The sequence below is a fragment of the Phallusia mammillata genome, chromosome 1, assembly GCF_965637545.1.
Source record: "Phallusia mammillata chromosome 1, kaPhaMamm4.hap1.1, whole genome shotgun sequence".
Classification (NCBI taxonomy): Eukaryota; Metazoa; Chordata; class Ascidiacea; order Phlebobranchia; family Ascidiidae; genus Phallusia; species Phallusia mammillata.
In genome coordinates, this window is record NC_137252.1 from 3,506,716 (window position 1) to 3,525,345 (window position 18,630).

The 18,630-nt window shown below is 36.5% G+C and overlaps 1 protein-coding gene and 1 long non-coding RNA gene across 2 annotated transcripts; one reads left to right on the forward strand and one right to left on the reverse strand.

Annotated features, from left to right (window-relative positions):
- Positions 1-4,519: 4,519 nt before the first annotated feature.
- Positions 4,520-5,954, forward strand: LOC145204635 (uncharacterized). Its single transcript, XR_013853517.1, has 2 exons — positions 4,520-4,582; positions 4,800-5,954. It is a non-coding gene; the product is annotated as an uncharacterized LOC145204635 (long non-coding RNA).
- A 1,243-nt stretch (positions 5,955-7,197) lies between these two features.
- Positions 7,198-10,677, reverse strand: LOC145213699 (uncharacterized). The gene is made up of 2 exons (XM_080082106.1): positions 10,602-10,677; positions 7,198-10,326 (listed from the first exon to the last, which is right to left on the reverse strand). Exons 1-2 carry the CDS (start codon positions 10,675-10,677, stop codon positions 7,394-7,396), a joined length of 3,009 nt encoding a protein of 1,002 aa, XP_079938232.1. The 3' UTR covers positions 7,198-7,393.
- Positions 10,678-18,630: the final 7,953 nt, after the last annotated feature.

Below are 18,630 nucleotides of genomic sequence, written 5' to 3' on the forward strand. Positions count from 1 at the left end.
AAGGCCCGAAAAAATGGAAAAGAAAATCAATACACATATTTTCTATATATATACATATATGTAAGATTATATGTAATATGTTTAAATGCGTATGTTATGAGCGTTATTTATAGTATTATTTATAGTAATAGATGTTATTAGCCCACAAAGTGTTCCGGAACCATGGCCCCTCCCAAATTTTCAAAGTTGTACATTGATAAACTTAAATTTAGTGTAGTTTCGTCCCTCATCATTATGGTTTTGTCTCTCAACTGTCAAAAGATTGTATAAATTACCAAAAATGACTTTTGTCACCAAGTTGTAGGCCGAAATCCGTGCTTTTATTTCTGCAGACACGAAATAAATCAATAAAGCGTTTGGCTGTACCGTCAAACCACATCAAATTATTTGGCCCCTCCCAAACTTTTTGGCTGCCTACGCCACTGCTTGCACTGCTGTGGTTGAGTCAACACATGACATTGTGACACTTTTTTGTTCAATTGTCGTCTATAGTTTCCATGATGAATAAATTAGTTGGTGTTATAGTTATACAAAATGCCGGGCTTAAAGTCAAATCAGCAATTCCTATTTTTGTGCCACACCAATGCTGTACGTAGTATTCCATCACAACGAATTAATTTTGGTTCACATATTCTAACCGTGTTAGGCTATCAAACTTTTATTTTATATTTATTTTTAAAGTTGCAAGCTAATCTAGGTTCAAATTTTGGGTAAAGGCATCATTCAGACTTTAAGTGTGACCAAACTCAAAATGTTAACAAATGGGCTGATAGTTTGCCTGTTATGATGGCAACAAATAATGTGAAAAAAGAAATACATTAGACATGTAGACAAAAAAAAGCAGTCAACCGCGCTATGGCGAAACCAATGTTTCACAAATGGGTAATCCCCAAGTGCACAAGACGAGTTTCTTTCCTGGCAATAGAAAATAGCTGAAGCGTTAACTCGTTTCATTGAAAACGTTCGAATTTATGTTTTGGCCGTCCGACTGAACAATCCATTAGCACAGTTATTATCTCTTTATTGAAAGAGAACGGTTTCAAATTGAGCATTGTACGACTGAAAGGTGTAGGCCTATTTAAATCGTGGCAATTTATTCTTCAACAAAGGTAGGTATGTTAGTTAAGAAAGCTATAATACATGAAACAGAACTGATATATAACTATGTCTTGTTATACGCTCTCTATAAATATATGTTATAAACAGTTTGATTCTCAAACTGTGTGCTGCAGAATATTCGACACATGTCTCTTTTCATGTTATTTGACTGGGTGACGTTTTGTAAGTGTGCATGGCAATCTTATAAATCTATTTTTAAGAGTTTTCCTGTAAAGACAAACTCATACATCGCATTGAAGTGGCAAAGTAATGTTGTAAATAATGATTATGGTTTTAGCCGCTGAATTTCGTTTTTGAATCCAGCGCTTAAGTCAAATGTTCATTTCAGGTATTGCAGAATAAACCACCGAAAACTATCACGTACAAAAACGGTGTGTTGCGAAATCAGTCAAGCTTGAAAGGTTGGAAGAAAGAAGGTAAGAAAGTCCCAAGTTTAAAACACTGCTTTGCACCTTGTGGCATGTTTGTTGTCAAAAGGATCACAACAACTTTTATGTACTGAAATATAACTTGCGATCGAAAATTGTACATGTTTTGTTGTGGAAAATGTTTTACCCTTTTGCCGGCACGTCGCGTTTTACGTAAGATCACACACATATTTTATCAGTTATGCTGAATAAAAGCCACCAACTCAAAACATGCTAATATGAACTTCTGCTAACTTACAATTATGTCAGATGGTTAAAACTAGTGATGTACCGAATCGGCTAAATTTCGATTCGGCCGAAACCGAATATTCGGCGGTTTTGCCGAATAAATTCGGCCGAATCAACCGAATCATTTTTGACGTCACGCGAAGTGGTAGGCTACGCTTTTGACATAAAAACATAAGTTTATCTATCAGGCAATTAGTGCAGAATGGTTGTGTTTCGTCCTCATTTTGGTTCTGTGGGGTTTAACATAGCCTTAAGCATAATTTGCAGCCCGACAATGAATTACTGATTAGTTGTCTGCAGTGGGAAAAACGATAATGTGTCAAAAAATACAATTATTTACGGGATTTTCGTTGGTACAAAGGAGAAGAGACACGCTTAACGCTTTAAATGTGTGTTCGTAAAAGATTCGGTTTCGGCCGAATCGCAACAAATTATTCGGCCGAAACCGAATCTTTGCAAAAGTGGCCGATTCGGCCGAATAAATTCGGCAAACCGAATATTCGGTACATCTCTAGTTAAAACCCTTACGTGGGCTGTCTTAATAATGTTTACGACAAAGGTATCATCACCATTATCATTCAAACGTCAATGAACTGATAAGGTAAACATATGCACATACTGGAATCAGCCATGAAGCGTCCATGCAGACCTGCGATCACGGCATGCTTATAAATCAAAGTGCGTCAGTCCCATTGAAGTCTGTGGTACCGAAAGCTTCTAGCCTGGGCCTTGCTGTATGGGATTGCTTGGGAGACCGGCTTGATTCGGTATCACTCATACAATAGGCCTGGCGTAACAGGAACCTTCAATGAAGCACTACAATTTGCGATCTATTTTGATCATGTGTTTTTTTAGGACGCTTCAACCAGGTTAATTAACATTTTTTGTTTAATTTGCATAAAAAAAGCGACATTAACTGGAAGCATTTTGAGGCAGGTTTTAAAAAGTAATCAAAAGAAAATATAAAAACACTATTGGAGATGACTGGCTTACACTGTTGCATCATCGATAAAGCCTATTAAAACGTCACATGATGAACTTATGATACGTCATATCCTTCAAACCTACGCACGCTAATGTGTAAGAGCAGGGCAAAGCGCTTAGCTGGACATAAACTTTAAACGGTCGCTGGACTTGTCATGAATCTTGTATGTAACCGTAAGGTTGGGCTCAGTTGCAGAGCACTCTATTATAGCTGTAGTTCGTTGTTAGGTAGTATCATTTTTTCATTTTCTCAGTTTATTTTTGCAACAAGATCTTTATATTTATATTAGTCAAATCGATTTATTTCAGTGACATAGTTTCTGCTGTTTTGGTTTTTTTTGCAGTTGATATTTAAATTAAATTATAAACACAAATATTAAATCTATGAAAAAAATATAAAAATGTGAAAACTAACAAAGTTTATGCTTTATTAGACGAAATTTTTGAAAAATAACTTGTTTTATAAAACAAATTGAAATTCTGTTATATTTTTCTCTGATATGTTCCCAATAAATACACACACAATGCAACGCAATTAAAACTGATGATTTATCACGTGAATAACTGAAACGTCATTTCCTTTACTTTAAACAACAACGGTATGTGGAGGTGGAATTGTTTGTCACAAACGGGCAGACAATTTAAAAATGGTAGATCAGTTAATCTGTTGCCGATGGCTTTCTGCAAAACTTGATTTAAAACTCGATAATGCAAGTCAGCCAGTCTAAAAAACAGTGATAATGTTAATTTGACGTTTTTTTACGTGACTGCAAATAAATATTTGGCTTTGTGCTAACGACACACCTTAGGGTGTAGGGTTGGGTGTTTCAAAACAAGGATTACAGTAGGTTGGTGTATAGAATGAACAGTTTGCATTATCTTAATGAAGATTATAGTGCTAAACTTGCTGTATAAACAGCAGTTGATTTATATTGCTTTACAAGTGAATATCATCTATAAGTTTGTTTCCCTATCTGATATTTTTCTGATTCGCTTGTTCACACTAATTAAACGACAAGTCATAAAATTTGGTAAAAAGTCAGCCAGTAATGTGTTGTTGTTTTAGTAAGATTATTAGGTTGTTTTTAAGTTTGGTTAAACATCCACACCAGAAGTTGTAAATTAAGCAAACTTTCTTCAACTGACAAGCAAAATCTTCAATCGACCGAGAATGGTATTTAACTTTTCATAACTTTCCAGTCATTGTTTAAAAGGTAAAAGGTATTCAAGTTGGCTACATGTTTTATTTATGTCAAATACAGCGCTTAATTGGTGACGAATTGTGAGTGTGTCTGGTAAAAATTGCAAACCCATTTCAAAATTTGCCTTCACCGACGAAGTAACACATTAAAGTGGCAAAGTAATTTTGTAAATTAATGGTGCTTTAGCTCTAAAAGTGTTTCAAAGCCATTCAGTATGGCCTCAGTGGCAAAACCAGAATAAAATTTGAGAAGGGAACAACAAAATTTTGAAAATATTAATAGGTGGTTAAAAGCAGAAATATTCAATAGACAGGGATAAGGTTGGGAAGTAAGTATAAAGGTTAGGAGTTATTTCAATTACAAAGCCCCACTCTCTTTCAATTTGCCATAAAAAAATTTGACAAAATCTTCTTTTCCATGTAAGGCCAGTGGTTATTACGCCACCTATCGACATTTCCTATGTCTTGTATTGTAAGAGTTATGGTGTCAAAAGATTTTCCGCTATATTATTAGACGAAAGTTTATGCTTTATTTTCTTTGAATTATTACTTAGTTGGAGCCTGACTGCTGCACGATTGAGAAGTACATTTTTACAAGTCAATAACAAGTCAAAACTTAACGGTGAGTTAACTAAGAAAAACAAATGTTTGTCTGAAACCCTAAATGAACAAAACAAAGTCAATGTTATTTCTTACAAAAAAAATTTGTATTGTAAATCGCAAGACCCCGATACGAATTTGAGACACATTCTTGGTTTAACTTTGTAATTATTGTTCCTACACATTGTCTGTTTAATTTTGATTTCGCTGATTTTATTGAATCGTACGTTTTTTTACAGTCATGGCGCCATGTACTGATGATCATATATTGGCGTTTTTCACATTTGTTGGTATCCTTTGGACCATACTCAATGTATTTTCTTGCTTGTTGATGCCTGACAACGAACCCCCTGAGAAAGAATGTTGCGGTTTAGGAAAAAAAATATTTAAGTTTTTTGTTTTTGTCGGTGGATCGCCAGGAATAGAACTGGCAAAATGTCTAAGAAAATGTCTCGGATGCAAATCCAACGAAAATGAAAATAGTTTGGTGTAGTTTTAGTCTATGTGTTTAACCTACGCGATATACATATTTTGTATTTGTGATTAGACCCGATATGTGCCTCCGATTTTGTCTAAGAAGGAAAATTAGTTTAGTACTTTGATACTTCACTGGTTGTGTTTTATTTATACTTTCATTTATACTGCTTTTATTTAGATCAGGGGTCATCAAACTATAGCCCGCGTGTCAGACGTTTTTTCATCCGGCCCGCTAGCGTATTTCTTTTTGTTATATATCTAATATGTTTTCTGAAAAAACTGAAGCTGTGGTCAACCGTTAAAATTTAAGTTAAAGTAACGGTATTTCTGCAACAACCTCTAGGATTAAGTTCACCTAGTTTCACAAAACGCATCAAAATATTCAAAAGCTGTTTGTTACATCACCGATAATACTAAAGTATCAATGTCTCCGTTATTGTGCGATAACAAACAAACTTCTATTGTTAATTGTGATGAAATAAATAAGTTTTGCCAGTAGAAAAGATTCTGTCCATAATTTTCAACACAATTTTACTATTCTACTGTAGCACTAACTGATTCTAAATGAGACTGTACTCGTGTTGGTCCCACAAAAACGCTTAGCGGAACAAAGTTTGGGAGTGGGCTGTGTTAGGTTTTGTAGTCTATGTGGCCCTCGCATGTTATTTTTAATTTATATCCGTACCGCCATGAAAAAAAGTTTTGTGACCCCTGTTTTAGATGAAGGGCAAGAAACCATAAGTTTATTGTATTGTTGTTTTATCCTGTGGTTTTGGCTTACACTGTTATCGATAAAGTCTATTAAAACGTCACGTGATGCTATAGTACGTCATATCCTTCATCTATACCTACGCACGCTAATGTGTAAGAGCAGTGCACATCGCTTAACTGGAAATAAACTTTAAAAGGTCGTTGGATTTGTAATGAATCTTTTGTGTACCAGTAAGGGCGGCTCAGTTGCAGAGCTCTTGTTTTCTAGCTGTAGTTCATTGTTAGAGTTAGGTAGTATCATTCTTTTGATTTTCTTTTCATTTCAATGTTCTTGCTCTATTAGACGTTAATAAAAAAAGAACTTGCATTATAAAACAAATTTAAAATCTTTTATATTTTCTGTACATTTAGCTAAATTCCGATAGGTGGCGCAGAAGCTGAATTATTTATTTAGCGGATAAACATGGGACCGTCTCGCGGGCTACCAAAAACCATTTCAGGTAAAGTGTTTTAAGTTGACAGATTAACACATTAAAAAGTTGTAATTACTGTAAAGCAAAAGTGTAACAATACATATTGTGAAACTAACTTAGACTTCTAAATAAAGTTACGAACTTTAACATAAATGTATAAGTAGGCGAAGTCATTTACCAGTTGAGTGAGGTTGAAAAACGATTCTGAATTGAAACATACAACTCGAAAAGTTTCTATAATTTTGTTCCATGCCTTTCCAAATGTATTTCTCGAAATAATAAAATGTAACTTGTTACTGCCCAAGAATATGCAGACCTAATGTAACGGTTTTGACGGTTAGATTTTTGCCCAGTCTATTACATTGTGCCCCGAAATGACGAAACCAAAGTACATTTGACAGAAACCTATACAAGATCATTATAATGTATTACATTAAAAGAGACGTAATTAATTCACAAAACTGAGACAAAAACTACTCAGGCGTATTGTTTCAGCAATTTTTTTACCTCACTAATATGAGTTGAGGAGCGAACAAACAAGTTACGTCAACTTTTCAAGCAACTTTCGTCCAGGGATGGAACCGACTGTTTATGAAAAGTCATACGCTTTATGTCCAATATTTAAAAAAATTATGAGATACTTGTTCCGATGTTCGGAAGATTTGTTTTCATTCTAAGCATTGTTTTTGTTATTCTCTTTGACATTTTATTGCAAAAATCAATGTCAATTTTTTTTGTATAAGTTACCACACAACTGCGTTTACGAATTTAAAAACAACATATCACGTTCTGCTCAAACACAAATCTCAATTTGGGAAGTTTGCAAAGGCACTTCGTATTTAAAAGAAATATCATCAGCTGGTTCTGTCACATGTATGTTCAGAACTATATCCATCATTTGGTTTATTATGAATTAAGATGTTCATCAAGAAAAGGAAAATTACTATTTACAAGCAAAATCATCACTCACACCAAATTAAAAACCAGAAACTTTAAAAACAAACAGAATACAAAAGCGAGAACAAAAAGAAAATATTAAATGTAGGGGGATTTAAATATATAAGACCGTTCCGATCCGCCGACAACAAAGGGCATATTATGTACAGAAAAACTTTTTGTCGTCAAAATACTCGCAAACAATGGTTCTCCCGATAAAAGTGATGCAAATAATATTACATAGTAACGAGTTCGGTATTAGTCCGGCGAGCATAAGAAGCACGAGCTTTCTTACATTTCTCCAAAACGCTGTCAATCAAAGATGAATAAAGCAACGGATTGAGGGCGCTGTTGATCGGAAGCAAAACCGCAGCTGCAAGCACATAAACGATGTCCGACAATACTACACCACCAAGCGACAAATAACTTAGGATGCAAATCGGAATCCAGCAACAAAAATCGGTCAGAAGCAATCTGGATATTCGCTTTTGCATTTTAGCGCTCGTATCATTGCTTTTTGCCTCGGCCATGCGATTGCTGCGACGATAAATAAGAATATAAGCGACTACCATGAAAATAAACAAGACAAAATCGACTGTGATAATGAACAGTGAATATCCCCAAGCTGCATGACTTTCTGAAGCAAAGAGCCTTGGCAAACACACGCTGGTTTTGGCGTAGTAACCAAACTCTCCTTTGATGGATTGCCCCGACATGTTAATGTCGATGACTCGTTTAGCGTCGTGCCATGATAGCAAGGTGCTGTTGGTGGGTGATATACGTTGTGCCAAAATCATTGCAGCTTCAAAAGAAACAAAATCACGTTTGTGAACGAAATTAGGAAACCAGATTGTTGTCACAAAGTAACCAGATGCAAAATCAATGGTTGGAATAATGGCAATAACCAAAGCAACACACCAAGCAAAGAAGCACCCCAATAAAATCCATTTAGACCCAAGTGACATAGTAAGAAATGGCTTCCACACAGACACAAGTCGATAGACTGATATCAATGCCATGGTTAAAGCCGAAGTCTGAGATGAAATGACACACAGTGCGCCTAAGATCGAGCATTGTGTGCTTGAACGCCATTCAGAATCAAAATAACAATAACTCCCAGAAAACTGGACACCTTTGACTGCAACAGCAAGTAAGTAGATTCCCATTAACATGTCGGAAACTGATAGGTTGACAATGAATATTTGAGTGCATTTATTTACGCAATTGTCGGTATTCCAATTCAGATATGTCTTTTTAACAGCGGTTGCCGCCACTATAAAATTGCCAATCAATGCAAGGATGCCCATAAACCATACGAACGCAGTCAAAATAGGGTTGGCAATCATTTCCTTCTGATTGGAGAAGACAGTGTTACGAGAGCTGATACGTGGGCATTCGTCACTGCCGTCCGAGCAGTCTTTGATTCCGTCTTCCTTGTCAGCAATGGGGACTGATAATGGATTTCCATTAAGACAATAAAATCTCTTGTTCTTACAACGAACTTTTGCCTCATCCGATTTATCGTCACAGTCGTAGTTTCCATCGCAAACTTTCATGACGTCAATACTCGACAAACCTCCATTGTTACAAATATAGCGTTTGGGACAAATTGATTCGTTGTAGAAGCTGCCTCGCATTCCGTCACACATCCAGTGTTGTTCTGCATCTGACATAAATTGGGTGTCATTGCAGAACGCTTGTGGTTTTGGGCAATTATGGCACTCATCAGTGGCATTTAAACATTCAGGTCTTCCATCGCATGCTACTCCTAATGTATTGCTCTTGGGACATATTATAGAGTCAATTTGTGGATAGCAATGTTTGCTGTTACTCATGTTCAAGCAATTCACCGATTCGTTGCACAACACAGAATCTATTGGAAGGCAATCTGTTTGGTTGTAGCAGTGCATATGACCTGGTGGACAAGTTGACTGGGAATCGCCAAGCACGGCTTTGCACACCGTCTGATTCTCGCACAAGCATTCATCTGACAGGTCGTAGCAGTCAATCACGCCATCGCACACCTGCTTCCTTGAGATGACCAGTTGCTTGTCAAGGCAAAGGAAACATCGGAATTCTCCGTTGACGAAACACAGATCAGATTTGTCAGCGCACTGGGCATCTTGGTCGTAAAGATTGATCTGTGACAAGCTACATGGAAATGTTAACCAATATCCAAGACATTTAAAACTCGGTTTCGCATAATTGTTGTAGTCATCTGGTGTCATATATGGACAAAAAGCAATCAAAGCGATTTGATAGCCTATGTTAGGATCTAGATAAAAAGTAGAAGATGATAAGTCCTGTGGTTGGCATTGAGGAATGTTGCAAATCCAGTAGTCATCAGTACAAACTTTGTCCTTGTGTCCTTCACACGGTCTGTGATGCTGAACGCAATGTGAAGAATTGTTTGGTTGGTACCTCAAAAACCTTTTCATCGATTTTTCACTGGTGCAATTCATTAAGATATGTGCGCAGTTTAAACCATAAGCCTGTGCTAAATGATAGTCGCAAGGTTCGTCGCTTTCATCAATGCAGTCCGGTTTACCATCGGCCACTGTTGTGTTAGGTATGCATTGCCCAGTAGCAGGACAGATCTGATCAGCATAGATGCATCCGCACATTACTTGATAACCACTACATGTGCAATTGGTTTCGTCGCTGCCGTCACCGCAGTCAAAAATCCCGTTGCATTTTAAAGATAAAGGAATGCATTTAGAATCGCACTCAAATTCATGTTTCCAGCAAGGGCAGTTGACTTCATCGCTGTAATCTTTGCAATCATCGACCCTGTCACATACTTTGGAACTTGACAGGCAGCCACGCAATCCAGCACACGTGTTACTTTCGTAACAAGCACATTGAAACTCATTTACTGGGCAAATGCAATTCACTTCGTCTGTTCCATCCAAGCAGTCGTAGATGCCATCACATATTTGTTTCTTTTCGTAACATCCAAGCCCATACGTGCAATTACTGTCCCTTGGAAAACAGCCGCATTGGAATTGGTTTGCTTTGCACGTCGCAGTTACATTGTTGTCTTCACATCTGTCGACTGGCACACATTGAGACGCATTAAATGTAGTTGAAATGTTGTCAGGTCTTGTTGCTGGGCAACCACAGGAAACCTCTTGGGAGCTGCAAAAATACCGCCAATGCCGACATTCCTCTGTAAAAATAGTGATTACACTTAACAGGCATAGGAGTGCAAAAAACCTAAATCAGTTATTTATTTATTTGCCAAAAGGAGTCGTTAACTACACTTCTGATAAACGAATAAGTCACTTGCAGTGGTGAAAAATTAATTGCTATTAATAAAATGGTACCGAGCTTGGCAAAGTTGCGTTGCACCTGCTGTCTTGCGTTTTTTACCACACCGTAACATACTCACAGTCCTGTGCATTTCCTAACAGTTTAATCTAGGAAAAATCTAAATTTACTTACCGTAAGTGACAAAACCGTTGGATGGAAAGTTGTTGATCAACAGTACGAAAGATAACAATAGCACAAACCTAACCATATTTAACCTGCTAAATTGTTGAGTAGTCTGAACACAAAACAAGACATATATTGTTTGCTCAAAACAAAACCTTTTACAAAACCTTTGAACTAATTTGGTGATAATTGCTAAGTATCGCTATTTATGGTCAAGATAAACTAAATTTCTGAGTTGTTAAACCCTATGGATACTTTTTATCTTTTGTGCTTGCAATTTACAACAAAAGAACAACAGCATATCTTTAAGCAAAAGTTTATTCCAGCTCCAACATGTTGCGCTTCTTTACATACTTTTCCGATCATAAGCCACAACAATATACTAAACCAGGGGTCGGCAACCTTTTTGGCGACACGTGCCAATTTGCTTGTTATTTCCATATGTTAATGACCTCGCGAGCCAACGTTTTTCGAAATAATAGTGGTTCGTGCCAGCAGATATCAATAATAAAGAGAAAGCAGAGTGTTATGTGCATGTAAGGCTGAATTTTATGACCGTAGCATGATAAAACTATAAACAAGCAGTGCAACAGGTTAAATTGTCACGTCAATCAAATCGGTTGGCGTGCCATGAAAAAACCACGCGTGCCAGAGGTTGCCGACCCCTGTACTAAACCATCTAATGCTTGGCATGAGTAGGGGGAAGTCGCTGATCAAACGTCATTTATCTCAAGCTTATATCAATCAAGCTTTTTCGGTTGCAAATTGTTCTGGCATAAACCGGATAGAACACATTTTTAGAATCGATTCACATATTAACCAATCCATAGTAAGTATAGTTGTTTAATCCATGAAAATGTGCCAACAATGATTTTTGTCAAAACGTGCTGCCGATAAAATAGCGTAACTCGCGTTCGATTTTTCCTCGGGTTTATCAGTGCTTACAAATTTGTGCAAGTTACTTATACTTCCTCCTGTCTTGTCTAACGTTTCTCGAAATTACTTGTTTGATACAAATCATGTGAAAAGTGCATCAGCATTCAAGTTGTGCAAGTTATTCTGTTTCAGATTAAAAACCGCATTTACGATAACAATTATATTCCACTACTATACTTTTAGCATTCTGATTTAAAGATAATTCCTTGAACAAGCTTCTAACGTTTGGTATGAATTACTCTTTAAGCATCACAGCAACAGCGGTTTTACCTCTCAACGGCAGATGCGACAAAAATATGGGTAAAAAGTTCGGAAGAGATATCATAAACATCCTGCCGCGTTTCAGCAATAAACTGCCTCTGTTGGAGAAACTAGTTTATATGAGACCAAAGTAGAGCAACCAAGTGACAAGTAATCAAATAATTCACCCTTTCATTATTGTTTCATTTGCTGTTACTGATTAGTTTGCAGATACGTTCTGTCACAAAGAACAATTTTTTTTTTTTTACTAGCCTGCATGTTCGTGGCGTAGACAAAATATCGCTGTTAACGTTTGTGGCGAAGATGCCGGGATAAAGCAACAAACGCTTATGTTACGTGAAAACAAGTAATTTGCAATATTTTTTTGATTTTTGTTTAGTTTAAAAGCGACAACGCAAAATTAAAGTCTAAATAATGTCAACCAAATCCTGTACAAATGCGTTTGTTGTGTTGTATCATAGATCCCATGAATTTCTGCGAATTTCTATATATACCTTCACTTGAAACACAAGAGGAAGTCATTGCACGTGCATCCTGTCTTCAACCCAACAACTGATCAGCAATAATTAACACGTTGACTGTCAACTACGAGTTATCTCGTAGTTGCCGATCTAGCCAGACTTGCCAGATACGAGTATACTCGTAGTAGACATTTTTGATTATAACGCGCTTAAAACGAGCTGGCGTCTCGAACTAACGTCGTGGATGCGTTGTGGCAACATCGAGACACCCTACATTAGCATGTTACCTACGAACTCGTAAGCATGGCACCAGCGAAGAAAAATATTTCGACTTCCTGATTTTAGAAAGTCACTAAAACATATTTGGCAAATTTGAGCACAACATAGGAATGTCCCTTGGTAGTCAACGTGTTGGAAACCGGGTTAGCTCAGTTGCGGATAAGCTGTTCTATTAAAGTCAATGACTTCCTATAAAAAGTTGTATGCGGTTGCAACACTAACACTATATGAGTTTGACTGATAGAAACACGATCATGTTCTGTTTGTATTCAACAATCTGGGATTAAACCTTTTTAATTGATTGTGCAACAGTGGTGAGCAGATGCTCAACCTATTTAATTTTCCTTTGTGTGTTTTAAACTGATTTTTTTAAATACTCTCTTTGTCGGTAATAGACTGAACTACAAACATTCCAATGGCTGCAAAAGAACACATCAAAGTGCAATAAGGCAAACAGTCGTTTTAATGATTCAAATCCAAGATATGTCTTCATTTTGATCAATCCAAATCTGAACAAAACTGTAGCAAGAACATCAGTTACAAGCGCTTTACGTAAAAGGAACAGAAGGATCATACGTACGTGTACACAAATAAAATAAAGCGGGTAAAGCAGTAAAGGTATTTTTAAAGTACTGGTAACATGTGACATAATAAAAGAAAACCACAAAGAGTTAAATGGCAACGAGTTCAGAAGTATTTTGGCGAGCAGAAGCCACATGAAATTTCTTACATTTATTCACAGAGCTGTCAATCACGCAGTTGAATAAAGCAACGAGTTGAGGGCGCTGTTGATCGGAAGCAAAACCGCAGCTGCAAGCACATAAACGATGTCTGATAATGGTACGCCACCAAGCGACAAAAAGCTAAGCATGCAAATCGGAATCCAGCAACAAAAATCGACCAAAAGCAATCTGGATATTCGCTTCTGCATTTTGGCGCTCGTATCATTGCTTTTTGCCTCAGCCATGCGATTGCTGCGACGATAAATAAGAATATAAGCATGAAAATAAACATGACAAAATTCAATGTGATAATAAACAGTGAATATCCCCAGGCTGCATGGCTTTCTGAAGCAAAGAGTCTTGGCAAACACACGCTGGTTTGACGTAATTTTACGAGTTTCTTTCCAGGCATTAGAAAATAACTTGAGCGTTAATTCTTTTCGTTTAAATCATTGGAACTTTTTGTTTTAACCGTCCGACTGAACAATCCATTAGCACAGTTATTATCGCTTTATTGAAAGAGAACGGTTTCAAATTGAGCATTGTAGAACTAAAATGTGTAGGCCTATTTGAAATCGTGGCTATAACTTTCAATTTATTCTGTAACAAAAGTACAATGGTTAGGAAAGCTATAATAAGTTGCATGTAATAGAACGGATTGATAATTATTTCCCGTTATTTGCTCACTATTAATATATGTTATAAACCAGTTGTTCCCAAACTTTTTCATATTTTTTTCAAAACGGTCCGTTTGCCATTATTTCGAGGGCTCGCGGTCCTTAGGCCTCAATGTGTATTTCACACAAACGAAAGTTGATTGCAGGATTTTAGCCAGTTATGCAAAATTGCGCATAACAATCATCCAAAGACATCACAAACAGGACAAAAGACATTACGATTGTGCGCGAACAATTGCATTTTTGATAGTTGTCATTCAATAAACGCCATTGTTTAGCAATGGAGACAGTCGATTCCCAATTCTACTTTGATTTAAACTTATTTAGTGGCACAAACTGACGCCAAATAAGATTATTGAATTACTTCAACCGCTTCGCGGTCCCCCTAAAATTGCCTCACGGACCCCTAAAGGATTGCGGACCCCAGTTTGGGAACCGCTGTTATAAACAGATTGTGCTGTCTCATGAAGTTAAAAGTCTTAACTTGTTTTCCCCAACGTGTGTTGTCATAATTTTTATTACGACAGGGTATCATCACGATTATCATTTAAACGCCAATGAACTAATAAGGTGAACATATGCACATACTGGGATCAGCCATGAAGCGATCATGCAGACCTGCGATCACGGCATACTTATAAAAGCTAGATTACGGCATACTTTTAAAAGCTAAAGCTAGATATTTCTAGCCTGGGACCTGGGCCTTGCTGTATGCGAATGATTGGGATGACGCCCTCAATAAGCCCGGCGTACTATATAGTCACATGAAACGTCAATGAAGCGATTAATAATTACGATCTATTTTGATCACGTGTTTTTGTGAGGTTGTTTCAACAAGATTAACCAACATGTTTTGTTTGTTGTATAAAAATTTTGACATTAACTGGAAGCATTTGCAGGCAGGTTTTAAAAAGTAATTAGAAGACAATATGAAAACAAGATTGGAAATGACTGGCTTAGACTGTTGCAACATTGATAAAACCTCTTAAAACGTCACATGATGAACTAATTGTACGTCATATCCTTCATCTATATACCTACGCACGCTAATGTGTAAGATCAGTGCACATCGCTTAACTGGACATAAACTTTAAACGGTCGTTGAATTTGTAATGAATCTTGTAAAAACGACAATACAGAGAGCAAGTCAGTCAGACGGGAATGTGATGTTATCCAAAAGTTAATTCAATTCTTTTCATTCATGCTTACAACCTTTAATCGGAGAATCTGTAGATTGAATAGCAGCGAATCTATTTTTAGTTCGACACACCTTCGGGAAATTAGGATTGCAGCCAGTTGGTGTACACTGTACAGCAGGAGTCACCAAACTACGGCCCGCGAGGTCATTTCATCCGGCCCGCGACCAGCTTTTTTGGTTTGTCAAATCGTATTGATAACTTTGTAACTTTCAAAAATTAATCTACTCCTCACGAAAGATTTCCTGTGTGAATATGTAGAATAATATTACACAGTTTTACAGGAACACAACGCCCAGAATTGATCCAAAGTCTGTAAGTTACGTCACAGACAAGACTACAAGCGTCAATTGTGCGCAAACAATTGCCTTCTTTTGTTACTTGTAACGTAATATTCAAGTATTGATTGTGATGTGAGGCGACCTATACAATTTAACAGTCGCATCACCAGGTTTTGAATGGGATTGTACAAAGACCATATCTTGGCGCACCTGGAAATATCGCCTTGCGCTTGCAGCTAAGTTAAAGGAAAGACGGCGCTAGGACATGAAAACTACTTGGCCCGCGCGAATCATTTTCAAACTAATCCGGCCCGCAGCGAAAAAAGTTTGGTGACCTCTGCTGTACAGCATGAACAGTTTGCTATAGTTTAATAGAGAGTGCAGTGCTAAACTTGCTGTCGAAACAGCAGTTGATTTTTTTTGCTTTACAAGTGAATGTAAGCTGTTGAATAGTTTTCCTTCCAAAGTATTTTCTGAATCGCTTGTTGACACTTGTAGGCTAAAGGCTGCCCTCTGTCACAGTGCAAATCAGAACAAATCTCGCAATGCGATTTCATAGGGCACGCAGCAGGTATAATGTTGATATACCCTGACTTTGCTTGATCTATATGGGAATATAATATTATTGGTCTCAAGCAAACGTTTGTAGTGTAGAAAGAAATTAATAATAGCATCTTGTACCGTGGGTCCAAGTCTACTGTACCCCATCACAGTTTATTGAAACAATCAAACGGCGGAGTGACAAGTTCATATTGCTTATGCGGTCGTGAACGTGGTTGATTTATATGGAACATAGCTTGCACTACAGATTTCACGATTATTAATTAGTTTTCACATATGTGACCAACGTAAAGCGGTTGTGATTATAATCGTTAGGTATTGCAGCCTCTTTTGAGTTGTTTTGGATAGCTTTGGCTCGCTTTGTTTGCGTTGCAGTTATCGATTTTTGGTTTGCATTTGTTTGTAATATAAAAAGTATAAAAGTGTATTAAAGTATAAAAAGATAACAAGTACAAAGACTTTACGTTAGTTTGTTTTCACATAAATATAAGTTAATGTGTTATTTTGACAATAAAAATATTCAAATTACCAGTTACCTTGGTATTTGACTTGTTGTCAGACTAAAACACACAAAAAAAACAAACAAGGTGAGACGATGTATTTGCCACAGAAACAAAGATAGAAAATGCGGACAGTTATGCATAACTAATTTGCAAACAGAACGCTTGCTAAGAAGGTATTGTTTTTGTAATTTATGATGTTCATTCCTATTTATGTTTAACTTTATCATCTCAGCCGACGTTTTTGTCCAAAACTAGTAATTTAAAAATTGGGGTTCAATGGTTTGTATTTGTAATTTTTTGGTAGAGAGAGCAAAAAAGTCATCACATTTAGTAAAAGGCCAAACAGTAATTTGTTTCTGTTATAGATCATTAGTTTGTTTTTTAATTAGACATTTAAACTCGAAATTAAGCATTAAACCTTGGAAGCTTCAAATTGACCAGAATACATCGAAGTTTTCTTCACCTGGCAATCAGCATCTTTAATTGACCCAGAATGGTATTTTTACTATTTGCAACTTTTCAGTTATTGTTAAATGCAAAATTTTGGAGGGCATATTAAGGATGGCACTAAAGACAATGGCTTATAAATTCTGTGCGGTCCGTCTGTGGTTTAATCAGCCTAATTATAAATCACCCTTAAGTATGTAAAGTTGCTCTAAAATTTGTTGTCAAGTTTACAACATCTAGGTTTTTCCAGACTTTTTTTTAAGAATACACAAATTTGGATTTTTGAAATAATATATTTTTAACATTAAAGTCGTATGAATTAAACGTATAATCCTCCTGAATGTTGACTGTTTCTTCGACTTTGATAATCGTTTTAATATTCTTTATCTATCAACAATAAATCACTTTCCATCGATAAAATACACACAACTTGCATAAGTGATATATCTTTTTTAGACAAAGCACCACTATCGTTCGTTGGAGGACAAAAATCACGACAAAGAAGATTTGCTTCACTGGTGTTACTTTTTTGGTGGATTGACATTTGTGTTGGAGGTTGTTACTTGTTGTTTGTTGTATTTCTGTACTTTGCAATTTTCCAGTTTAGGTTTGGCTGCATATTTTGCTCTCATTTTAATATTAACCTTTACTGTCAACGTTATTGACAAACGCATTGCTAAAAAAAAATGTTGTGACTGCTGTTATTTGAGAGTTCCCAAAAAAGTGTTGCATATCTTTACACTGATTGGTGGAGCGCCTGCAACGGCATTTGTAATGAGTGACTGTTCCATAAGACATAAACGCAGCAAATATACTTACAAAAAACGTTTTATTTGCGTGGCTGCATTGATCGTTAACATTTTGCTTGCTATTTGTATTTACTTGGCGCACACTGTTGCTGTGAAATAAGTTTCTGATGTTGTATTGAAAACTATTGTGTGTGTTATTACTTGTAAATAAAAAATACTTTGTAGTGAGCTGGTAATTTGAATTACTAAACAAATACAGTGACACAACAAGAAAACTACGTCGGGAGTAAAAGAAAAAACGCGTTTAAGAAAAGATCAACTTGGTAAGAAAGGCTTCTGCAACCTGCAACCTGATGATTTTCTGATAACAGCTGCAATCAGCTTACAAATATTGGCCATTTGATGAAACAAGTTAACTCAATGTTTTTTTTCAGTTACTTTAAAATCACTCTTTAAAAATTACATCACACAACATGTAGGCTATGTCAGACCATAGAATTCTATGGTTAGACCCCCTGGGCAAATTAGGTCAGGCGAAATCCCGTTCACGAAACTATAGTTTCCCTCTGTCTCGTGATAAAAAAGATGGCGATTCTGTTCACAAAACGCAGCGCTACGTGGCTTGTTTTATCCAAATAAAGTGAACCAACGTTAACAACGCGCTATTGCTTCATAAAAGACATGTCACCAAGCGGGAAATACATGAACAAGCTTAAAACTTGTAGCAATCTCTTACTGTGGTTGTAAACAAAATAAAAATTGAATGATTATAATTATGATTATGATCAAACACTGATTACGTATAAGATATTATCAAAATGATCCAAGGTGATTTTGTTGACCTGTTAACGCGGATACCAATTTTAAACCAAAAACATTTTTGTTTAGTTGCAACTAAGAAAAGAAAAAAAGGTTCAGGTTCAAGTTAAAAAATGGGTTGAAATTGAGCCTGACTCTACACTGGG